Here is a 24,489-nt window from a genome sequence, read left to right on the forward strand (position 1 = left end):
TGGACTCCCTAGGCCTCACAATTCCTAACTTAGTGTAGACAACTGCAGTCAACCACTCTCGTTGAACACTTATGATAAGTTCATTTTAAGTATATTCAACCATTTCACCACTTACAAACGCATTCGCACACGGGCAAGTTACAGCATTCCCATTAATGCTAGAAAGGATACTGGTAGTCTACCATGGAATCAGCGTGATGAGCGCTGGGAAGCAAATGTCGAGTCTCAAGAGCCGTATGATGGGAGAGCGTGGAAGCACACCACCAATATCAATGCGGGCACCGCTGGCAGTGACAAGCACCTGCAAGCTTCTTTGGCTTCATCATCTTGCCTCGTGAAGACAACGGCACTGAGTACGGCAGGACATGAGCGAGAAAGAAGGAGGCAGGCATGTCGAAGCACCTGCACCTCGCTTGGGCGTGCGTCCACAACCTAAATACGGCAGGCACTACAGGCAGGAGTCATCACTTGCACAGGTAGTTCCGCTGCCACAGACAGAAACTTGACTCTGACAAGACTGTTGTTCCTCTCCATCTCCATATTCATCTCCTCTCAACCCTGCAGGCAAGCCTTGGTCAATCATTGCATCTGTCCCACCTGCGCTGGTGGCTAACCTTTCTGATTCACTCAAGATTTGACGACTCCTCGAGCACATCCAATCAGCTTCGTCATGGAAAAGAAAGAGCGCATCCCCCTGCCAGCCCGCGTTAAGGCCCTCTTTTACGAGATCAGACTCCATCCTGATTTCGACGAGGAGAAATTCGAAGGCCTTGTCACGATCAGGTAAGGCCCTCCAGCTAAGGGCAGCGCGTTGGCTGTTTTGCAGCACTGACAGACTTTGTTCGCAGCTGCACCGTGATTGGCACCTGCTCATCTCTTGAATTGCATTCCAAATCAATCAAGGTAAATCGAGCAGAGGCCAAGTTCAATCAAGGTTCCTGGTACCTTTCGAATAAACTGAGGTACGTCCAAATCAGGAGCACTACCACGAATCCACGATCGACATTCATTAACACGCTGCGACGGCAAAGCTACAACGAGGCACGCGACACTTTGACAATCGAACTCCCCCACGAGATCTCCCCAGAGAATTCAAACGAATTTCAAATCATCCTTTCCTACACCGGCACTTTTCGCGACGATTCGAATGGCCTCTACCAGGCGAGCTATGAGACACACGATGGTGTGAAGCATCGAATTGCGGTCACAGCGTTGGAGCCGACATACGCGAGAGAGGTAAGAGTCACTGGACCTTGGGGCATTACTCTGCAACGATGACTGACTTCTCATAGGTCTTCCCCCATTTTAGCGAAGCTCTCACGGAAGCCAAGTTCACCCTTTCCGTCGTGGTACCCAAGTCTTTTGTCACCGTTTCGAATATGCCTGTGTCAACTATTGTGACCTATAAGCATTCTTCTGAGAAGATGGTAACCTTTCGAAGGAGCGTTTCGATGCCGACATATGTGAGTATCACCCCACAAAAGCGACAGAGGCGTGGTCTGACTGTCAAAGCATCTCTGTCTAGTAGCCGGGCCCCTGGCCGAGGTGAAATGCACCAACATCAGGATCCCCATGTCTGTCTTTTGTCCTCTCGGCACTCAAGAGCAGGCTACCTTTGCAGTGGACCTCGCGGCCAAAGGCTTTCAGTTCTTCGAAGACTGCTTCGACCTAGAATACCCGCTCCCAAAGCTCGATTTGATCGCCGTTCCAGAATTCTCCGCGGACACGCAGACTTGGGGAGCGATCATCTCCAGCACTCCAAACCTTTTGCTCGACTCAGAAGGCTCTACTTTGGATGAGAAGAAGAGAGTCGCAGAGGCAATTCTCCGCGAGATCTCTTCCATGTGGTTTGGGAACCTGGTTAGAATGAGAGATCGGGATGCCCTGTGGATCCAGGAAGGTTTTGCTACTTTGATGGCGTGGTACGCTGCAGACAAGATGTTTCCAAGCTGGCATTTCTGGGATTCCTACGTCGCCAATACCCTACAGGAAGCGCTCCGCCAAGACTCCCTTGACAGCAGTCATGCGATCGTCAATGCGGAGTCGCTCTATGACGAGATCTTTTTCCAGAAGGGCCCGTGTATCCTTGGGATGATTTTAAACAATCTGGGCGACACCAAATTCTTCGACGGCGTGAAGCTGTATCTCAGACGTCACAAGTTCCAGCGCACCAGGCCTAATCACCTTTGGAAGGCCTGGGAGGAGGTGACCAGCGAACCTATGGCAGCGAGCATGAGTGTCTGGACCAAGGAGGCCGGTTTCCCAGTCGTTCGAGTGTCTGAGCTTCTCGACGAGAGTGGCAGTGTCGCAGGTGTTCGACTCTTCCAGCAACGCTTCTTGAGCAATGGTGTGGCAAGGGAAGAGGATGCGGCATCTGATACAATCTATCCACTCAAAATTGCAATTCGGCAAAGACACGGAGTTGAAACAGTTGACATGAATAAAAGGGAGCTAGTTCTTCCTCCCTCTGACGGTCTATTCAAAGTCAACGCGGACCATGGGAGCTTCTTCCGAACCTATTACCCACCCGAACTTCTCACTCGTCTACTCGAGGAGGCGTCAAAGCGAAATCTCAGCCTGCGCGACTGCATCGGATTATCGTGCGACCTGGAAGCTTTGGTTGCCGTAGGAGTGAGTAGGACCAGCGAACTGCTCGATCTCAACATCAAATTCTCTAAACTAGACTCGTTTTATGTTTGGGACATGATCAACCGCAACCTCAGTTCCATTCAGTCTGTCTACAAATTCCACGGGCCTGAGATAAATGAGGCTCTTCGGAAACTAACTAGGGAGGTGATCGGTCCAAAGGCTGAGGAACTTGGGTGGACCATGTCAAAGGATGATGACGAGAACCTCATCAGGTTCAAGACATCAATGTTCAGCGGTGCGGGTCTTGCAGGATACCCCAGGTAAGTTCAATGTCCTTATGGTCTCGCAAAAAGCTGACAGATTCCGCGCAGTGTTGTCTCAGCCGCAAAGGAACTCTTTGCAAAACGCACGGCTGGCGACGAAAATGCGATCCCAGGGTCACTGCGGCGGGAGGCCTTTGGAATCATCGCAGCCCACGGCGGTCTTGAAGAACTCCAAAGCCTCTTGGATCTCTGGAAAGATTCATCCGATGAGGACGAACAGTATCTTGCCTTGCAAAGTCTCGGACGGGCACCCAATGCTGAGCTTATGAAATGGGTCCTCAGCCACCTGCTAACCGACACTGTCAAGAGCGAGGATGCAAGTTGATATAAATCTACACAGAGAAAGGTAAAGCTAACGGGAGATTAGATGTTCTACCTCACTTGGCTGATTCGCGATACGGCTCATGGCGCGTTCGAGCTTTGGGAATGGACCAAGCAGAACTGGGAGAGGGTTGAGAAGGAGGATCCGGTTGACATCGCACCCGAGTTCCTGGGACTTGTTCTTGAAGGTCTGCATACTAAGGATCAAATTGAGGACGTGAGAGCATTCTTTGGCGGGCGCGATACGAAGATTGCGATTGAGCAGAACTTGGAGGCCATGGAGAACCGGAGATCGTGGGCTGAACGTGACATCTCCGACGTTCGTTCATGGTTGGAGAGTCATGGGTATCTGTAAGCTGAATTGGAGGCAAAGTGGTGGTGTAACACGAAGTGGAAGTGTCACACTCGCTGTGCCGTGAATCCACCACGGTCAAATGCGACTGTATCCTTTAGAAGAGTCTGTAGTGAATTTCGCTTACTTGTAAGATAGATATATAATTAACTATTCTTTCTTCTACCACTCATTGTCATGCATCAATCGGCAATCTGAAGAATTGGCTTGGTGTTTAGGGCCATTTGATCTTGGGCCGCAAACCACTGTCAGGCACTGCAAGCTACCGACAAACGTGCACCGCGTTTATCATAAATGGAATTGGAGCGAAGGCTGCCTACTTGTTTATGACATCATTCACTGCCGTTCTGCTCTTTGTCTTTCTTATTCTCCAAATGCCAACAAAGTCTTCACCTCTTCGCATCTTCGCATCTCCACCTCACCCCCGAGCCTCATCAATCGAACCGAAGGCTCGCAACGATGCCGCCTCAGCCTCACCCCTTTCTATTGCACTTGGTGCAATCTGGAGAGTTCAGTGACTTCACTCTCGTTTGCAAGGATCGCGAGTTCAAGCTTCATCAGGTGATTGTTTGCCCTCAGTCGCCCGTCATCAGCGCTGCACTTCACAGCGGTTTTGCGGTACGTGCCTAGAACTTCGTCCAGCGGCTCAAACTGACACCTTCAGCAGGAAGCAACTTCAAAGACCGTCACTGTCAACGAGTTCGATGTCGCGACTGTTCAGAGTATGGTCGACTTCCTCTACACCGGAGACTACGGACTCGCGCCCGAAAGCGAGAAGGCTGTTGAGGTCAAAGGCGATGACAAAAAAAGGGACGACGGCGATGGGAAGAGCGAAGATGGCAGTGAAGACGGCGAAGATAGCGAACGCAACGAAGCCGGCAATGATGAGAACGACCCTAGCGGAGATCATCGTGACGACGATGACAGAATGTCAGAAGATTCTTCCGCGGAGATCCTCTCCCACCTTCGCGTCAACGCGATCGCGGACTACTACAATATCGAAAAGCTGGGTAAGCTTTCGACCTCAAAGATCTCGGCCATTCTCTTGGGCGATTTCGACTTCATGATCATTCCTCAAGCCATACAGGAGATGTCCATCTCAAACAGAGATGCAGATCTCCGCTCGGTCATCGCCAAGGCTACGGCCAAGTACATCGAGGAACTGACGTCGGCAAAAGTCCTTCCAACCATCGACCTCGAACACGAACTCGCTATCGAGATACTCGAGGCTTGCGGTCGGCGGATTCAACAGCTCGTGGAAGACTTGCGCTTTGTCAGAGGACTGAAGGAGTCCTTCAAACAGGCTTCAGCTGTTCAGCGGCGACAAAAGGAAATCACTATCCGCAAGGTCAAATCTATGATTGCGCTATTGGAAAAAACCAGGAAGTGCCGTTTTTGCCTCAGAGATTTCGGATGCTTTATTCGGGGGCCCACTGGCCCTGTCAACGATGGCAATCCTTACGTGCTTCAGTGCGCAGGATGTAACGCTCATCAATAAGCACGTCTCAAGAGGCCGATGTACTATGACGTTATGAGGTCATATGGCTAGCATGGCCAAGCAGCTCGATCAAATGTGTGGCGAGCGCCAGGCTTGATGGAACACTCACGGTATTCTACAGCGGAGACGGGGTACCCTAGAGATTGGTATTGGATGTTGTGGCGTGCATTGCAGCGTATAAGCCTGTCTTTAGATCAATGGCAAAAAGCTTTCTCGGTCACAGATTATTCTATGTGCCTTGGAGTGAATACTTTGTCCTGATCACTTGTCTACCTGTTTGTATGCTCAATGCGTTATTGAAGTTAAGTGTTGCCAGTGCCATCTGAATGCTCCCATATTTGTCTGGTGTGAGAACAGTCCCAGTGACTTGACAACAAGGTGTTTCGATTCTATGTGACCAGGCCATTGTCGTGGACTGAGTGTTGGTGCGGTTGACTTGTTCCTCATCTGTTGGTTGGTAAATTTTATCCCTGTAAATTGTGCTTCCCTGTACTCCGTAATGAATGGCAAATGTGATGGGGTTGAGTTCTCCTCGGCTGAGGGATACCTCCAGGGTTTACAGTGGCAGAATGCTACGGAAAGCTCGAGTTAAATCGAATTAGAAAACACTGTATTTAATTCTCAGTTTGAAATGAGAAAGATGTTCCTCCCTATGGTCTCCATGAAAATATGCCCTTGCCGTAGCTTGGCTGTCAACTACCCGGTTTAAGGTAGACATACCCAGATGCTTGGAGCGAATTCACTGCATAACTGGCAAAGGCTTTATCAGCCTCTCCACTGCTCTCACACTCAATGCCCCGGGATCCGCTAATGCTTCTTTGAGTTCTTCCCTTCCTCTCAGTTTTTGGAACAGAACACTTGGCAAGCGTGGCGCTGTATCCAGACGCATGAGATAGTGGACGAACACCGCAATTGCATTCCCAGCCTCTCTGAGACCTGATAACAGGAATCAACCCAATTATTCATGATATGTTCTTCGCTAATGTGCAACAGGACATGCCTGAATGAGCTGGACCTTCAAACTAATGGCGAAACGAATCCCAACAATGTCAACCTGGCATTAATATCTACGGCAATGAACAAAGTCTGCAACACGGGATGAAGAACTTGAAAGGTATACTAGTATGCCCTCATTCCCAGAGGCCTAGCAAGCCTGGCCGTGCATCAGGCAAAATATCATCTTACTGTTCTAAGCTATATCCTTCTGTAAGAAGACAGTCCTGCAAGGCCAAATCTTTCCATTTGGATCTGGGTATTGATATACATTTTCAGCTGTTCCAATCAACGTATACCCACGTCTCTCATACCAAGCCTGAGTGGGGATCTAAACCAATAATCAGCATTGCTTATATGCGACTACCCGGCAACAGGTATTTACCTTGAAACCTCCTCCGTAGTTGGCAAGAGCAAACTCCTCATCTGCCTGGTCTTCGTGGTGCACCGTGTCCAGTAGGAGATGTCTGGCGTTGAGGGGCTCCTCGATGGCCATGCGTTCAGCGATGCTCATAGCAGCTCCACCGATACCCAGGCCTTGAAGTCTGTAGGATACGTACAGACTCTTGATCCAGTAAGCACCAGATTTCGGAATGTTCAGGTCGAGCTTTTCTGCATAATCGGCTATATGGGTGTCGAGGGCGATGTGCCCAACCGGAAGGAATTTTACGCCCCTGGGAACTCGCGGTTTTCCGAGTAGCGTCTCGCTTGAGTCGAGCAGTTCTCCTCTCTCCTAAAAGGCATGAGATGCAAGTTCGGACTGGCTTCGCAACCGGAACCTACCTTGGGATATGCCTCAGTATGCATGTTGAGGTACTTCTCACGCTGTGGTTCGTCATGCGGAAAGACCTGGGAAGAGAGTTAGAAGAACAATGCAATAGAGTGGCGTGACGTAGGACTAACAATCCAATAAACGCATTTCGTCCCATTGATATGTCCACCTTTCCACACAGTCGAGACAATTGATGCTTGCCAGCCACAGATTATGCGTTGCTCGACCATGCGATTCACATGTTCGGGGGAGTTTGGATCCCAAGGGATGAGAGTGACGGTCGGTTTCGCCATCTCAAGATCCTTGGCTTGATAACTTTTTCCTCGGGACGAGAGCTAGATAATGCGGGTTTTATAACGTTAAGTATCTTCGAGCTTAGCATTTAACGGGGCTGAAGCCTTTTTGAAACCGTTGCCTTATCACAGTATTTAGCGACAGCATAGCAACAATTTTCATACACGGGGTTAAGAATTTCTTTACCGCTTGAGGGGTTATGCTATTTCAAGAGGTAGGTTACAAGGCATATCTCCTTAGTAAAGACACGTAAGCACAGGCTACACAGTAAGCCGCTATAGCCGTTGTGGCCACGCCCTAATGTCAACCACGCCCTAGTGGAAATAATAGAGGGGTTGCGTTCTCGCGCTTATGCAGATCAGAATTGATAATACAGAGTACCAATTTTATATTACATTAGTAGCTAAGCCGGGGTTGTAGATGAGAGGGAAAGATTCAATTACTAGAAGACTCCGTAATTCTTATCAATTACAGTTGTACATGCTCAAACGGGAGGGAGACCCTCGAAACCAGTGACCTCCCATAGCCAACCATTGACATCATTTAGATCCGCACCAAGGTTCGTATGCTCATCCAACAACGTGGCAACATTCAGTATCTGATTCGGTGATATCCCCTGCTCTCCAAGAACAGAGATGCGGTCGTTCTCTTGACCTCGGAGTTGAGGCATGATATCTCGCTGCTTAATGAGGTGCAGCATATCATGGAGACGCTCAAGTTCCTGGAGCCGAAATTGTGCGGGGAGATTACCACCAGCGATCAAAGCATCAAGTATGTTTCTTGTTAGCTCAAAAGAAGACTCGCCGGCTGCATCTGGGAAGGGTTGAACGGCGGATATAAGGGCCAGGACGAAACCAGCTGAGAAGGCGTGGTCGAGATCAAAGGGGAGGAAGAGTTCTTCAAAACTTTAGCTTGTCTTCAGTAACTATATGAGGCGCGCGCCTACCTAGAAGGTCCTGTGACTGGAGTGTAGTCAGGATGCGGAGTGATTTATGAGCGGAGTCGTAACAGGTTCTAACCAAGGCCTTGACAGGCTCAGCAATCTCACAGTTGGCATTGTCATCATGTCTGCTCATCTCCAGCTTGTCTCGCAAAATACACATGAGAAGTGGCCTGGTAGCAAGGACGATGCACTGCTTTAGCTGTTAGTCGAAATTCATGTTGAGTGAAAGATGTATACCGTTACTTTCCTGGTGATAGCACAAGTTCAAGGTTGCAGAGACGCGCGACAGTGGGCTTAGGCTGTCCAGTTTCAGATCAGGCGCCGAGTTCAGCTCAGCTCCAAGCGTAGCGAGTTCTCTCAAAATGGACATTGTGTTTTTCGGGAACGAAACATCCAATTTTCCATCGATACCGTATATAGCTAAGGAATGCGTCAGCTTTCAAATCATCTGCTGCTCCGTGTTGGATCACACGAACTGTTGAGAACTTTGGTCTTGAGCCTTGATAGCTTGATATGCATCTCCAATGAGCTGGACCTTCGAGGTGTAGTCTGATCACCTGGGATGGGCACGGAAATATCACTGTCCTGAACAGAGCTTGGAGCGCCCATAAGGGATGAGAACTTGCGATCAAGGATGTAGAGTGTCCACCACGCATTGCGATATCGCCTTAGTTCATGATCGTCAGCGGAGTCGCCGGCAATATCACGGTGTAGACCTTGACTGAGTGCTATCCGAAGACCTGTTCCAAGCTACAAAACGCCAGTCAGTACGGTCCATGATCGGAAGGACCAGGTAACTCACATATACGTAAGCACTGTTGCGGTGATCAACAGCTTGGAGGTATAGAGCAAGGCCGCAGCATACTTCAATCGACAAGATAGGATGTATGTATCTGGGAACAGCTCCATGGCTTTCATAAAGTACTCGTTCCCTGGTGAGCCAGCTTTGGACATGCCGCGGGTGAGTAGTCCCCTTACCCAGAGCCATGATGAGAAAATACTGGACATACCACATCCTATTCGCAGCGGTCACCAGCTGTGGACCATCGCTGTATAGTGAATGTAGGGCTGGCATGAACTTGTGCTCGTCAAATAGATGGTAAGTTTGGACGATGTGAAACTTGACTGTGTTGGTCAGATACAGGGCATAGTCCAGGGAAGGCAGGCCCTCGATGTTTACGACGAGATTATTCTGCCTCATACTCGGTAGCTCGATGTTGAAAGCAACACCATCGTGATTTAGTGGGACCTCGGGTGAGAGTTCATGGCCGACGTACTAAGACCCTGTATTAACATACACATAGCGCTTGTTTTGCATGGGGTGTTACCTCTCGTATCATGCCCATTACATGGTGACTATACGCCCATGTCGATGAAGGCCCTAGAAAGCCTGTGCAAGCTAGTATTCAGGATCAGATGGGATATTAGATCAACATACGTTTCCTGCCCTGGTGATCCACGACAAATTTAGACGAGGGTGTCAGTAGGGGGTTCGTCATTTGCGGCAGGTCATCATCGGCATTTGTTCTTGAACCGGGCGCTACAACCGCTACATCTTGGGCACAGTTGTCAGCAAGCTTCAAACCAAGTTACAACGGTTCTCACTAGTACTGGTCTCCGCAGATGTTTTGTTCTTCTTCTGTTTCTGCGCTTCATCCCAATCCTCTGCCTTTCGCTTCAAATCATTGAGCAAACAACAACCAGTCTCAGCATAGCCACTTTTGTAACGCTGGGAACAGCTACTTACTTCTCTGATACGACGACTTTGCGGTCTTCTTGCTCAAAGACGCAGTCTGTTGAGCGACGCGTGCAATTCGCGCAGGGACACGTCCCTGAGCAACGAACTTTCCGCTCACGGCATTGAACACATCTTTCAAGGTTTATTTATGTTAGCGATTAACTTTCTGCTGTTGGCTTGGTATAATTGCTTAATGAAGCGAGAGCTACTCACGCGACAGTCTTGTTGCGCCTCCCAGAGGTTAGCGGCGTAGATTGTTGGTTCATTCTGATGTCTGTATGGCATATCGTTATTCCGTCAATTACCTCCTCTCTTTGGGCATTTCAGATTTGAGGTAATGAAATCGCTTTCATATGCAGAGTCTCAGACGAGGTAAATGGAAGTAAAAGTCCGTTTAGCAGACATGTCGAAGCAGGGTACTGTTAGTAAGGATGCTAAAAGCTATCGGAGTAACATATAGCCGGAACCCGATGACAGCGTGTCATAAGGTACCCTATATCTGGCCAGTTTGTTCTACTGTTTATGTACTGTTTATATAATGGCAAACAGCTCGCTGGGCTATAGCAAAACGGGTAAAAAGAATGTTACATCAGTAATACTGAGTATGTTTATATCAATCTGCCGAATGAAAGCCCCTGTTCAATCGCCCATAAAATGCCAAAAGCGCAATTTTGTGTTACATATGATAAGGTTTATCAACCGCTAAAACATGACCCAAGAAACACAACGAGTAATTACACATTAAACACCAGCCGATCATTGAGTATTCGTATAGGCACTCTAAAGTTCTACATCATCTATGACGTGTTAGATAACTGACTATTCAGCAATAGACTTTCTTAGTCTCAGGAGGCCTACCATGATGAATTCCCCGCTTCCTAGGTCGGCAGTATATTTAGCATGAACCTAGCCGTTCCTTGCAAATTCGATAATTCTCCTGACAAACTAATTTGGGGAGGTTGCCTAATTGCACCCTTCATTCTATCTATCGACTGTTGTACCTCACGAGTACAGCTTCGACTTCCTGGACGGCTCAATATGGGTCCAGCTATCGGCACGCAACTGGATGAGCGGGTGATCTATCAAGCGACAAAGCATGTGTTCGTTGGGAAGTACGCTAAAATACGAGAACTTAGGGTTGTATGGCAGTCGATCAACAACAACTTACTGGTGGGCAACCCTGTGCAGCAAGTCGTTACTGACCACGGCTATGACGCTGTCGCTGAAGCGGTGTTAAAGCTACTTATAGAAAGGGTTTATGAGTCAGCGGCAATTGCCAGTCAACGCTTTCCCGATCTATCCGAGCCTTCATCAGTACAGACGGCGGTCAGCACGCAAGTAGAAGCAGAGACCACCAGGACTGAGCAAGTCACGCTTGAGGATGTCAAAGTGGCCAACTCGGACAAAAGTCAGGAGACCGGTCACACGGAAGAAGATACTAAGCCAGTCCAGGGTATGTCTCGTCCATTCAAGTTAATCAATAGTGTCTAAGGCTGGACAGACGCGAGTGACGGTCATGCGTGCGACATTGCTGGCATCTCTTTGTCATCCCTAGTCTACCTGCCGTTTCCTACCGAGCATCTTCTTATGCAGAAACTTCAAAAGGTCCTGGAAGCTGCGTGTTATGAGTATGGAGTAAGAGAACTTTCGAGTATCATGCAAGATCGCCACTGGGACTGTCCTGAAGCAGTAGAGCTTAGCCAATGGGCAGACCTGCTTGGAAATAAAGGAAAGTTAAAGCTGAAGGGCAAGAAAAAGTCTCTCAAGAAATTATTACCATCGATCGCACAAATAAGACATACAGCAGTCCATCGCCTTCGCACCGATTCAACAGGACTACAGCGATTTCTCGCAGACGCAGAAGACCTTACCAAAGCTCTAGGGGACGATATATATACACAAGCTATCGCGAAGCTTAGTTTGGATACTCAGTCAACACTCAAAGAGCTCGCAGAGAACAAACAATCCATTCAGCAGCAGCTGCAGGATGCTCAGGAGGAGGTAGCGAGGCAGCGTGCCGAACTAGATCAGAAAGAGCAGGATAACTTGCGCCGCATGGAAAGGGAAGATAGAATATACTGTGCTCAGGCTGGCGAACGACTGGAAAAGGCTATTCGTGTCATGGAAAGCTTCGCAGTAGTGCCGAAGAGTGAGAATTCTGCGATGGGTGGTATGGGCGACGGCGATGCCCCCCCTATTTCTGATACCGACAGCAACTTGGATGACGCAGAGCATTTCGAAGACTGCAGCGAGTCATGATTGTCAATCATAGCATCGAAAACTCTACAATGTATATCTGAAACCTTCTCGACCCTCGCATAGGTACTTCCCTTGATCTGCCTGTCTGTTGTTGTGGCGGAGCATAAGCATTGTTAGCGCGGCCACCACAACGGCAGCCACGTTGATGGCCATGACAGCAACGAGTCCAGGAATATAATTAGGCGCGTCTTGTTGTCCTGGAGTTCTGTTAGGTTGGGGCTACTAAAACAGGGACCAGTAACTTACGGAAGACCATGCTGGAATAAATCCCACCGACGCCACTCATGCTGATGAGAAAGCCAGTAGATACAGCGCGACGAGCATCGCCGACAATGTTGTTGGCCTGCCATGCAAGTGTCGTCACAACCAGGCCATTAGCACCAGCGACACCAAGGAACGTGCCAACATAACGGGGCGTCGGTGAATCGAGGAAACCAGTCATACATAAACCAATGATACCGATTAGGCCTTGGAAAATGACGAACGGGCCTCGTAGTCTCGTTTTATCAGCGAGCCATGAGATGCTCATTGCTTCAACAACAGCAAACAGCGCTGGAGGGGTGCTCAGAATAAACGAAAGTTCAAGTGAGTATCCAAGGCCGCCTCGTAGAATAATGGGCAGGAAGAACAGAAAAGCATAGACCCCAACGGCGCCGGCCATGTACATGAGTGAATATGCCCAGGGCTTCCAGTCAGCAGCTGTCTGGCCGATGATCTTCATGGTCACTTTCTCTCGTTCTTCGGGACCACGGTCTTCGGCGAGCCGTTCTTTGACGAAGGCTCGTTCTTCGGGGGTCAGGAATGTGTTTTTATCGGGGTCGGGAAAGTCGACGATGATGAACCATGAGCCGATGCCAGCGACGACTGTAATGGCACCTTCAACGATGAAGATCCAGCGCCATCTGGGGTTTTCAGTCACAGTAATTATAGAAGTCGTGAACAATACTTACCCTTTGTAATGATGGGTCTTAGAGATCTGGATGAGGCCATAGGCGAGGATGTTGGCGAAAGCTGAAAGTGCAGAGGCTGTCAAGAAGAAACCCGCCATGCGCTTCTGTACCTCGTATCTCTTGTACCAAGAAGATACAAGATAGACACAACCTGGGTGTTAATTAGTATGTTATACGCATCAAATATGGGACAAGCAGTGGCTACCTGGAAAGAAGCCAGCCTCGAAAACACCAAGAAGGGCTCTCAGCGCAGCGAGTCCTGCCCAGTTGTTCAAGAAGCCAATACCAAGGGACACTAGACCCCAGGCGAAGGCTAGAAAAGCAAGCCAGTTCGCTGCACCAAGTTTGTGAATGAAGGCATTGCTGGGGATCTCGAAAAGGATGTATCCGATGAAGAAGACCATCAAGACGATAGACACGCGGTTACCGACGGCGAGGTCGAGGTCTTCATCCATGCCGGAGATGCGAGCGACTGCAACGTTAGATCGGTCGACGAGGGCAATTGTGTAAAGGCACCCGAGGATAGGCAAGAGTCGAGTATCGATCTTTCGAAGCACGCGCTTCTCGAACTTCGAATCGTGGGCTGGCTGGACATTGTCCTTGATCTCAATCTGTTCTAGATCATGTTTTTCTTCGTGAGACATGTCAATCTCTGGGTGAGCAGTGCTGTTGGCCATTGCGATAGTGAGCGAGCAAGAGATGAGCTCATGCAGGTATCAAATCCGGGGAAGTCTGGGGTTACTTTTATACACGTGCGTACTGGACCAAGATCATTTCATTTGGTAGCTTTCTAGTTTGAGAAGGGAAACGTGAAGCATGGGGGATCTACAAGGCTAACCATAACCGATGACAGGGATGGCCATCGGCTACGGTGATTCCCGGAGATATCCTGGGGGACAATAAAACTCCGGATCTTGACCATGAATGATAGAAATATCTAGGCAATTTGTCCAAACCTTAGCAGGCTTTTTACTGTATTTATTTTGACATCCGGCTTACTGTTCTTCAGGGTTCTTTCTCAGGAAGGACATCTCTGTGCATGCAAACAGGTCCCGTTGGTTAAGCTTGAATCGATTTAGCGTGATGAATATGCGGGGTAGATTACATCCTTTGCCCCAGGTCCACCGAAGGGATGCGGTCTTTGAAGCGTCATGAGTTTCTCTACGTGATTGGAGGCAATGGATCAACAGAGCCCTTCGCAGCGGACCAGGAGAACGCCCAACCACGGTAGGAAGAGAGGCACGGCCTGTGAGCGTTGCAATCGGCGAAGAACAAAGTGCGATGGATCTGTTATCGGTGTACCGTGCTCAGCTTGCAGGAAGAGTGGTCATCAGCAGTGTGCATTGATCCAGTCCAAGCGCCGAAGGTAAGAGATTATGAAAGCGCAGCGCGGTGATACTGATAGTAATTGTGTAGAGGCCCCGATGGGAGATACACCTTGCTGCCTGACATCGAGTCGCGTCGCAGCTCAGGCAGTCCGGGCTTTGCTCCAAGCAATGAGGATGAATCTATGGCCTTAACTACTGAAGGCTCTCCGACAGGGGGAGAACACAACAGTAGTTCGATGCAACAACTGGGCGATACGACTACCACCAGGCCTGTCTCTGATCAGCATGCGAGTCCTAGCACCCAGCCAAGCGTCGTCGGAGAAAGCTGGTACGCTTCCTATGTCATGAGAGGTTACACGCCCGGCCACAACAGTGTTCACCGCCCAATTGGCGAGTGTAACGAAACAGTTCAGAGTGTAACCCGCGACGCAAGAAGGGAAAGCGTCTGCAGTCGACCATCATTACCTCGTGAGAAGACGACTCTGTCAGATTTCCCATCACCGGACTTGGTAGACCGTCTCATCAAGGTCTACTTCGACAAGTTCCACGCTTTTTGTCCTATTCTTGGCAGAAAGTACTTCCTCACGTCTCTCGAGGATGGGACAATGTCTGGTACCCTCCTCCGAAGTGTTCTCTTCGTAGCATCGTTGCATTGTGATCCTGAGCTACTGCATCTCATGGGGTACAGCACTCGATGGGAAGCCAACAATGCTTTGTACAACAAGGCCAGCGCAGCTTTCGACGAAGACAGGGAATCGAGTCGTACACATATGATACTGTCGTCGTATCTCCTTCACTACTGGTTCGGAAGTCCGACGGCTTATCGCGATTGCCACTGGTGGCTAGCTGCAGCGATACGATCCGCGCAGTGTACTGGGTATCACAGAAGCACTAGAAATAGCAAGATGTCACCTGAAGAGAGGTCAAAGTGGAAGCGAATCTGGTGGTGTCTTTATGTGAGTACCTCTTGTGATAGCAAACATCAACTAACAGATCAGGTCCGTGATCGTCAGATTGCCATCTCCACCGGGACACCAATGGTTATCAACGATGAAGATCACGATGTCGAAGAACTTTCTGAAGAAGACTTCACTGAAGAAGGCCCGGAGACAGTACAATACATCGTATCACAGGTCAAGTTGAGTAAAGCCAGTAAGCTCGCCGATGTGGAATCCTAGTCACTGAAAGCTAACGGAGCAGTGGCTCGGCTGTACTTCTCCCATTGCTCGCCATCTCGCCTCTCGCTATGCAAGGAAGCTCATGTGCTACATGAAGCCATGAGAGATATCCAGTCAACACTGCAAGCCTGGTATGATTCTTGTCAAGGCTTAAACTACTCCAACGGTCATCATCATCTAAGTCTGACACTGAAAGTCTGCTACCAGTGCGTACGAAGTCTTCTTGTAACCAAATGCGAGGCTGATTTGTCAGTTACTACTTGATAAACCTCAGCCAGAGGCTGCAAAGACAGTGCAATGGCTCTATAGAGGTCAAGCCCGTCCTTGACGCGGCAGCACAAATATTTAGCCTGGTAGAGAACTCATTACTGTTCTGGACACCGGAGCACTTTCCCATGATATAGTAAGTTTTTCGGGAAGCTCTTGTCACAGTGGACTCACCAAATTCTCAGTGTCTCTGCTCTCTTCTCTGCGATGATGGCTCTTGCGGTTGATGTCAAAACATCAGCGCCCGAAAGTGACCAGATCTTCGTCAAGATCCGGCCTGGCTTACTTGCTCTCAAGCAGTTTGAATCAGTCTATATCCTTGCGCGGTGGATCAAGAACTTCTTCATGGATATCCTAAATCGCCCACCCGTGGAAGAAGCACAGACACAGCCCACCAACTCAAATGGAGGCGACGTAGAATGCGGGGGAACAGGTACGGAGATGAGAAGTAGAAGCGAAGACCAGGTCCTCGACATCGATATCCAGAGGAACACTGCACCAGCTAATCATGCGGCACATGGTGCGACAGGCTTTGAAGACCATAACTTCGCCTTTGACCAGAGCTCGGGATTTGAGGGAGGCGGGTTTTGGCCGACATACTTGGCAAACGGTGTCTTTTCGGGTGTCCAGTCAAGTGATGCCATCGAGTTCCCGCATCCAGACTCGTTCCAGTATCAAGCCATGTACTTTCTAGCCGACCTAGGCATAGCAAACACTGAGCCTACGGATTAACAAAGGTTTATGAGACTCTGTCGTAATCTCGGCTTATCTAGTCCGACCAACTGCATATTCTTGGCATGCTGTTGGGGTTGGCGGGTGTCCTAAGCCAGTGCGGGGATCGGAGGTTAACTTACCTATGACTTGCCATGACATTGGCTGAAGGGATATGGCTAGAACCAGTAGTCGTTAATGCTATGCCAAGAATGGAAATTGGTTTCTCGGGAATGGTATTGCCCATAGCCGAATGGTGATGGCTTGATCTGCAGTCCATAGCCGATGGCACCATCGCCGAAGTGACTTGGAAACTGGATGGTCGATGAGAAATTGAAGTGGGTAAAGAAGAGTATCTGGAATGATTAATTAATTACGATCAATTGCTTCTTTCTGTTGCAACTCAATCCATACCAAGTCTCGCTGTGATCTACCAAAGTTGTTATGTCGGCTCTACACAAATCTTTACGGCGGGTACTACGTGTCGGGCCACGGCCAACGCCTGCTCGGACTCGACTACTAGCTCAGTTCTTTCGCTCAACTTCGAACACACCAAGATCATCATGCTCAGGATCATCGCAATGGCGAACTAATCGCAGAGGTCAGCCCTCCGTTAGCACTGATGGACCAGGGACTAACTTCCTCCAGGGCTTTACGTATTGGGTTTGGCGGCATTATCAGTCGGCATGGCTGGAGCGCTGAGTTTCAGCAGCCAACCAACCAAGACGCATTTATCATCGACACAGACATTGATGGACACTCCTGATATCCAGCACAACTTGTCTGCATCGAATATTCAGGGCGCTTGTAAAGAGTTCGCTGCTATCTTGGGCCCTGAGAACGTCTCAACAGAACGTGCCGATCGCGTTACGCACTCTGGCTCAGACTACCAATCGTACGCCTGGACTGAGGAGTCGGCCATTCTTTCGCAGGTGATTCTTTATCCTGAGACTACAGAACAGGTTTCAGAGCTTATGAAGGTATGCTTCCGACGTCGGCTACCAGTAACGCCGTACTCGGGAGGGACATCGATCGAAGGCCAGTACATACCTCACCTACAGGGCATATGCGTTGACTTTGGCCGGATGAACAACATAGTTGAGCTCAATAAATATGATCTTGATTGTGTTGTGCAACCAGGAATCGGGTGGATGGACTTGAACGAAGAGTTAGCCGCCCATGGCCTCTTCTTCCCTCCTGACCCTGGCCCAGGCGCCATGATTGGAGGGATGGTCGGTACAGGATGCTCTGGAACGAACGCCGCGGCATATGGAACTATGAAAGACTGGGTACTATCACTCACAGTTGTCCTCGCCGATGGCACCATTATCAAGACTCGGCAGAGGGCAAGAAAGTCGAGCGCAGGCTATGATTTGACAAGAACCTTCATCGGAAGTGAAGGGACGCTTGGACTGGTCACAGAAGCTACGCTTAAGCTAGCAGTCAAGCCGCCTTGCGAGGCCGTGGCTGTATGTACCTTTCCGACACTACGAGATGCTGCGTCTGCAGTTCGAGAAGTGTTGTCCAATGGCATCCAGGTGGCAGCTGTTGAGATTCTTGATGAAGTACAGATGAAGAGCATCAACGATTCTGCCTTGACAAGGCTGAAGTGGAAGGAAGAGCCAACACTGTTCTTCAAGTTCACAGGGAGCGATGAGTTCATTGTGGATCACCTCGCCAAAGAAGTCGGAAGTATCACGAAGCAAAACCACAGCACGACATACACATTCGCTTCCGATGAGACAGAACGAAACGAATTATGGTCCGCAAGAAAAAACGCACTATGGAGCATGCTAGCCATGCGAAAGTCACCCACTGACAAAGTTTGGACCACTGACGTTGCTGTGCCTCTAAGTAGACTTCCTGATATCATCGAGTTTGCCAAAGCCGACATCGAGAAGTCAGGGTTGCTTGGCTCAATCGTTGGGCACGTTGGTGACGGAAACTTCCATACCCTGTTACTTTTCCCTGAGGAGAAGCGCCATATCGCTGAAGATGTTGTTCACAGAATGGTCGACAAGGCTATCGAGATGAAAGGTACAGCGACGGGCGAGCATGGTGTTGGACTTGTGAAGAGGGACTATTTGGAGAAGGAGCTTGGCAAAGAAGCTGTCGATGCGATGCGATCGGTGAGTGATCTGAACTATCAAGTGTCTGTGATTCTAACTCGGTGGTATAGATGAAGAATGCATTTGACCCGTTGTGTATACTGAATTGTGACAAGGTGATTCGTATGCAGGCAGCGTAGGTCGGGAAGAAGTTTACACCGTCAAAAAAACCAAGAAATAGTGAATTTCGGGAGTATCAGAAATGAAGAGGAGCAGCAAGTGAAATGGAAAACTGGCAAGTGTTGAGAATATGTCAGAAAAGGAGATAGCGATATGCTACGAGACCTGATGGTTGTCGGGTGAGTACTTGCATTCCTGACATATACTTACGAGTAAGGTACTCAAACTACAAATAAGGCCTTCGATACCCAACTGTGCTCTATCGCTTGACGGGGAACGATAGCCTTGTACAACAGACTAAGATGGGAGTCGATATGACAGCAAAGTATCAAGGGTCTGTTTCCGGTACCATTATTGCTGATGAGCATTTGGGTGCTCTTAGTCCCCAAAGATGGTACGTCTTCGCATAATTGGGAACCAACGACTTCTTAAACTAAGCACATACATCTAGATCAGAGCTCTGTATGGCAGTCGAGTCCATATTCTCCTACGCCTTCCTATACCGCTTTCATGTGGACAACAGCTACGCAGACAAAGCAGAAGTGGCAGCTTTCAACGCATTTCCAGCCGCCATGAGTCCAGACTGTAGGGAAAGAATGATCTTGTGCCAAGTACAACACACTGCTAATTTGATGGAGGGTGGTCTCACCAGTATGTCACGCAAACAAACCAAATCTGGTCCGGAAATCTGACCCAAAACCCATTTTTCAATGTCGTTTCTTATGCAAATACATACGGCTTGGAACAATTTTGTGAGTCGATAGCTTTACGAGTTATAAATACTTCCAAACTCATCTCTTGTACCCAGCCCTGCTGTACAGTTAATCATCCTCAAGCGTATGCCAAGTACGTCGTTGGCATACGTCGCCTCATCTTATGCGAAGATAAATGAAAGCACTGTTGCGCACATTCTCCTTGGTCCGACATCTGTTGAAACTCGGATCAAAGGCAAAGCAGTTAAAGGTGGGACTCTAGACTTACGGTTACTGTGGTCTTTTAACGGCTGACATTCTGAGAAAAGTCAAGTGCGAAACAAGCTATCCATTCGATTCCATCCTTCAATACACGGTTAAGAGTCAAACCAAATTTGACTTTGCCGTCAAGATCCCTGGTTGGACTACTCCGAAGGCGAATATCGAGATGAATGGCGGTCCCAGCAAGAGAGTCACTCCGGATGAGTCTGGGTTGCACCATGTAGCAATTCTTCCAGGAGCCACGACTCTAACGCTGGAACTACCTATGAAGGTTCGGATCGCAATGCGCAACTTATCTGCCAGTATTTACTATGGTGCTCTATCCACTCGACATCCCTTATACGGAGACGCACCACCAACCGCTGAATTGGATCGATCGCAAGCCTCTCGCAGATGACGAGGTGCACCCCAAGGCCCACGATCATGTGCTAGAACCTACTGAGCTTTGGCAATATGCAATCGACCCAGATAGCATCGTCGTCAAGACGTCCACATCATCCGTTAGGAAACTGCCTAACCCGATCTTTGCAAAGGATGCTCCCCCAGTTTTTCTTACAGTCGATGCGTGGAAGATTGCCTGGCCAGCGGATAATGATGCGGCGGCGTGGCCTCCAATTGACCCAGTGGTCGACAAGGATAAGAAGGAAAAGATAAAATTGGTCCCGTTTGGATCGGCCAAGTTACATATTGCACAATTCCCTGTGGCAAAACCTGAATAGCAAAACATACTCGAGTCTCGGATGGGTATCGAGAACAACTTCTACTGATGTTAGATCGATTTAACTATGTATAAACGAATCCGCAAATTGTAAATCCTACGAGTACCTCTTTAAGCAGCCCAAGGAGAAAAAGTCTGGGCTCGGTACCGTCGGTCTCAGCCTTGACCAGAATTTTCTTATTGAGAATCGAACGCGGACCAAACACCTCGCAAATCGTCGTTGGGAGACTTTGTTATGGAGCCAAATTCTCGGCATTAAATATCGGGCGTCTTGTGAGGATTGAAGTCTGAAGGTAAGAATACCGCGACCCGGCGATATCTTACCCCTCACAAACGCAATTTGGTGAAAACAGGAGTGACATTCGGCTTTACCAGTGCCAAGAGAACGACGAAGGTGTGAAGATGTGGATTTCATGATCGAAGAGCTGTAGTCGGTAATGAGAGAAAGATAAGAACGACCGGTCATGTGAACACGGTCCAAAATTCGCGCCATAGCACGCATAACTAATTGTCAAGCATTCAATCTCTTTACCACGCTCAATCGCTGCAGAAGTGTTGTCTTTACTTAGTTCGCCTCCGTCATGACCCGAAAATTTCCCTCCATGGCCTCAATCTACGACAACAATCTTGAGACGGGCCCTTTCCGCGCCATCGCTCTGTTATTACCGGGAATAACAGTCCCCTCGGACGCTGACCCAATGGCCTGGTACCGCACACGATGTGGGGAAGATCTCGCGGACTCTGCCCGAAGCTAACGGCGCCGATCGTCGGACTCCCCGATCTGCGCATGTCACTTCTCCGTGACAGTAGCACTCAGATCCATAAAGCTCAGTGGCCAAGTCGACTTAGCATCGTTCAATTGTAATAAACATTAGCGGGGTGATATTTCTATAGAAGATATCATTCATTACCATTCTCTCGCCTTCTTTATCTCTAATACCCTTACTTCTAAAAAATAAACCACATAACTCAATTCACTATAACGAAAACACTTGGATCTAAGATAGAATAGATCGAAAACACTGAAAGCCTTACAGTCGACAAAATCAGAGCCTTAGCTGAGAAGCATTTACCGGCATACACCTGGCACTGTTACAGGGCTGATGATCAACTGACAACTTTCCGGAATCAATCGGTATGCTAGACGTCATTGTCACTACCCTAGAGCTGACCAGATGTGGCTGATGACAGTCGCGTCGCGTAGGGTGAGGTGAATAGGGGGCTCGAGCTTCTTTTCACTCCTTTACCTTATCAGCTTATCGCAGCTGCTACGTGAAGGCGAGTCAGATACTAATCAGCGCGCATTCTTACGAAGTATATCTTCAGCTGACACCTCAACACAGATATTCGATTGTCACTATGACATGCCCATGGCCATCGCAACGAGCGCTTATCAGCGACTGGAAACAACGGCGACATAGACGTCACCCAGGCCCTACCTCAACGCAACGCGAAGTATCCCGTCATTCTCAAGGGAGTTCTTACAGCTGAAGATGCCCTCTGAGTAGTATGCATTATCGCGTCAAACCACGGAGGTCGTCACTCGACAGCGTTCTAGCAGCAGTTGAGGCTTTACCCGAGGTTTCTGACGCTGTAAAGGGACATGCCGGTTTTATTGGACGGCAGGACCACTAAGGGTACAGACGTCTTAAGTCCTAGCTTTAGGGGCAGATCTTTGTTTGTTGGGACGGTCAGCCCCATGGTGTTCAGTCGTGGATGGGCAACAGGGGGTAGAGACGGTGCTGAACAACCTGGAGCGAGCCCGAGCTGTGGCACACCATGGTGTTAAGTGGCGCTGCGGCAATCAAAGATATTCCTCGGTTCATAATGATGGGGATGCGGAAATCTGGTTTAGGCTTCGGCATTGCCAAACTGTCAAGATAGCGAAAAGACTTTGTGCTGCGCCTCATCGCGTGATTGCTTTTTCCAAAGTCGCGACTTTGGGTTATTGTTGTGATACCAAAATAGCCACTGAAAAAAGGCGCGAAAGTTGAGAGTAACGATGCAGCCAGGCTGCCAGCTGAGAGACGGATCCAGGTACTAGTTCCAATAGTCTGATGTTCTTTTTCATCCCATTGGGCTGAGAAGCTGTAGGGTAAAGGGGCTGCTCAAGCCTCAACGGTCCTCGAGCTAACGCTCCAGAAATTACAGTCTGTGCATGCACTAAAAGAAACCAATCCAACACTTGATTGGCTTATCAAGAGCCATAAACGCCATGACGTAAATTTCAACCAGTAACCGGGTTTCAGGTTTATTACCAGACATGGCCCAGACCACTGCCCTACCATCTGAACAAACCGCGATGACCGTTGCTAGCCTCTGCCTTTTGATGAGCAGCTAACTCGATCCTACATCCTTGAACCCTGCGAATAAACAAAACATGAGCCCATGCCAAGAGGAATACGGGGTATTCGGAATACAGCGTGGGTTTTAGCTCAGCCAAAGCAACATCGCAATTTAAACAACAGCTGAAAGTTCTCAGCCTGGCGCAGTATGGTTATATTACCCTCGTAAAGACGAGTCAGTGTTTGGACGGCTGCGATGAAATTGCCCTTTCTAGTAAAACGCCTCTTTGACATGGCAGTAGATTAGAAGACCTTGTATATAACACCGGGACGATCCTTATTCTGCCTGCAGATCGCCCACTCACTCACTCACTCGTTCATTCTTTTTCGCACCCAGTCATTCTTTACTGTTCATCACGTTCTTTACCAATATGAAGTCGTTCGTTACCTTTGCGGGCTTGGCCTTTGCCAGCTTCGCTGCCGCTGGCCCCTGCAGGCCTCGCACCACAACCACTGCTGCTGCCGTCTCCTCCACTGAGGTCCCTTCCTCCACTGGCACCGAGACTGCTGCTGGTTCTACCAGCACGGACTACTCCGTCCCTGTTGTCTCTGAGAGCTCCACTCTCGCTACTGTGATTGTCTCGGAGACTAGCGCTACCGAGACCAGCGCTGCTGAGACAGGCACTACTACTGCCGAGACAAGTGCTGCCGGTACTACTACAGCTGAGACAAGCGTTGCTGACACCACCACTGCTGCTACCACCACTGCCGAGGGTACCACCACCGCTGCTGAGACTACCACCGCTGAGGGCACCACCACTACTGCCGAAGAGACTTCCACTGCCGAGGGAACCACCACCACCGCCGAGGAGACTACCACTACTGCTGAGGCTACTACTACTGAGGCCGAGACCACCACCGCCGAGGAGACTACTACCACTGCTGAGGCTACTACTACCGAGGCCGAGACCACCACCGATGCCGCAACCACCACCACTACCACTGCTGAGCCCACCGCAGACCAGTCTTGCGATAACGCCGGTCTGGAGTACGCCATCTACACCCACGAGTTCTACAACTCTGATCCTCCCCACTTCTCCTCCTTCAACCCCTCCTTCTTCCATACCGCCACCCCTACCTATAAAGGCGAGACCACCCGCATCGGTATCGCCCCAGGCACTCACTCCGACACCGTCTTCGCCATCTACGACGGCAGCCCCGAGCAGCTCTGGCAGTACAAGGCCGTCAACCACCGCGCATACCTCTACGCCCCTGAGAGCGGTGACTACGTCGTCACCATCCCCAACTCTGATGAGATCACCCTCATCTGGTTCGGCGACAAGGCCCTTCAGGGCTGGACTCGCGCCAACGCCGATCTCGAGCAGGACTACCCCGGTGGCACTTCCAAGACTTTCACCATTCACCTTGAGGCTGGCACTTATACTCCCTTCCGACTTCTGTGGGCTAACGCTCAGGGTGATCTCAACTTCATCGCTGAGGTCCAGGCTCCTGACGGAAAGGTCATTGTCAATGGCGATGGTAGCGACAACAAGTACTTTGTTCGCTTCGCCTGTGATGAGAGCACAACTCCTTTCCCTGAGTTTGGCTATGGTGGTTAAGCTGCTGCTCATTCCTACCTGGACATATAGCAAAGTATATAGCGCTTCTTACATGAAGCCCAAAATATTTTCGAGTATATAGCTATTTTAATACATAACACTCAATGACATTACCCTTCTTGACATATATAAACATGCACGGCGCAGTA

The 24,489-nt window shown here is 49.3% G+C and overlaps 8 protein-coding genes across 8 annotated transcripts; 5 read left to right on the top strand and 3 right to left on the bottom strand.

Annotated features, from left to right (window-relative positions):
- Positions 1-670: 670 nt before the first annotated feature.
- Positions 671-5,180, top strand: FTJAE_10821 (aminopeptidase 2; the record flags this gene model as incomplete). Its single annotated transcript, XM_037343701.1, has 10 exons — positions 671-783; positions 849-962; positions 1,032-1,236; positions 1,293-1,463; positions 1,513-2,909; positions 2,961-3,213; positions 3,280-3,584; positions 3,972-4,203; positions 4,253-5,066; positions 5,122-5,180. 10 exons carry the CDS (start codon positions 671-673, stop codon positions 5,178-5,180), a joined length of 3,663 nt encoding a protein of 1,220 aa, XP_037202119.1.
- Positions 5,181-6,272: 1,092 nt separating this feature from the next.
- On the bottom strand, positions 6,273-7,141 carry FTJAE_10822 (uncharacterized protein; the record flags this gene model as incomplete). Its single annotated transcript, XM_037343702.1, has 4 exons — positions 6,273-6,407; positions 6,462-6,809; positions 6,860-6,925; positions 6,980-7,141. The coding sequence occupies 4 exons, from the start codon at positions 7,139-7,141 to the stop codon at positions 6,273-6,275; spliced, it is 711 nt and encodes a 236-aa protein (XP_037202120.1).
- Positions 7,142-7,626: 485 nt separating this feature from the next.
- FTJAE_10823 (transcriptional regulatory) lies at positions 7,627-9,584 on the bottom strand (the record flags this gene model as incomplete). The annotated part of the gene is made up of 7 exons (XM_037343703.1): positions 7,627-8,039; positions 8,089-8,255; positions 8,558-8,835; positions 8,888-8,949; positions 9,064-9,361; positions 9,414-9,475; positions 9,524-9,584. The coding sequence occupies 7 exons, from the start codon at positions 9,582-9,584 to the stop codon at positions 7,627-7,629; spliced, it is 1,341 nt and encodes a 446-aa protein (XP_037202121.1).
- Positions 9,585-10,861: 1,277 nt separating this feature from the next.
- On the top strand, positions 10,862-12,082 carry FTJAE_10824 (uncharacterized protein; the record flags this gene model as incomplete). Its single annotated transcript, XM_037343704.1, has 2 exons — positions 10,862-11,276; positions 11,325-12,082. The coding sequence occupies 2 exons, from the start codon at positions 10,862-10,864 to the stop codon at positions 12,080-12,082; spliced, it is 1,173 nt and encodes a 390-aa protein (XP_037202122.1).
- A 24-nt stretch (positions 12,083-12,106) lies between these two features.
- On the bottom strand, positions 12,107-13,709 carry FTJAE_10825 (tartrate transporter; the record flags this gene model as incomplete). The annotated part of the gene is made up of 4 exons (XM_037343705.1): positions 12,107-12,279; positions 12,329-12,984; positions 13,033-13,183; positions 13,238-13,709. The coding sequence occupies 4 exons, from the start codon at positions 13,707-13,709 to the stop codon at positions 12,107-12,109; spliced, it is 1,452 nt and encodes a 483-aa protein (XP_037202123.1).
- A 501-nt stretch (positions 13,710-14,210) lies between these two features.
- FTJAE_10826 (cutinase transcription factor 1 beta) lies at positions 14,211-16,537 on the top strand (the record flags this gene model as incomplete). The annotated part of the gene is made up of 5 exons (XM_037343706.1): positions 14,211-14,398; positions 14,449-15,316; positions 15,359-15,512; positions 15,848-15,941; positions 15,991-16,537. The coding sequence occupies 5 exons, from the start codon at positions 14,211-14,213 to the stop codon at positions 16,535-16,537; spliced, it is 1,851 nt and encodes a 616-aa protein (XP_037202124.1).
- A 665-nt stretch (positions 16,538-17,202) lies between these two features.
- FTJAE_10827 (d-lactate dehydrogenase (cytochrome)) lies at positions 17,203-20,437 on the top strand (the record flags this gene model as incomplete). Its single annotated transcript, XM_037343707.1, has 5 exons — positions 17,203-18,645; positions 18,741-18,760; positions 19,196-19,329; positions 19,383-19,496; positions 20,022-20,437. 5 exons carry the CDS (start codon positions 17,203-17,205, stop codon positions 20,435-20,437), a joined length of 2,127 nt encoding a protein of 708 aa, XP_037202125.1.
- A 2,715-nt stretch (positions 20,438-23,152) lies between these two features.
- FTJAE_10828 (uncharacterized protein) lies at positions 23,153-24,340 on the top strand (the record flags this gene model as incomplete). The annotated part of the gene is made up of 1 exon (XM_037343708.1): positions 23,153-24,340. One exon carries the CDS (start codon positions 23,153-23,155, stop codon positions 24,338-24,340), a length of 1,188 nt encoding a protein of 395 aa, XP_037202126.1.
- Between the last annotated feature and the right edge of the window lie 149 nt (positions 24,341-24,489).

The sequence above is a fragment of the Fusarium tjaetaba genome (genome assembly GCF_013396195.1).
Source record: "Fusarium tjaetaba strain NRRL 66243 chromosome Unknown NRRL66243_c0000255, whole genome shotgun sequence".
In the NCBI taxonomy this organism is placed as follows: domain Eukaryota; kingdom Fungi; phylum Ascomycota; class Sordariomycetes; order Hypocreales; family Nectriaceae; genus Fusarium; species Fusarium tjaetaba.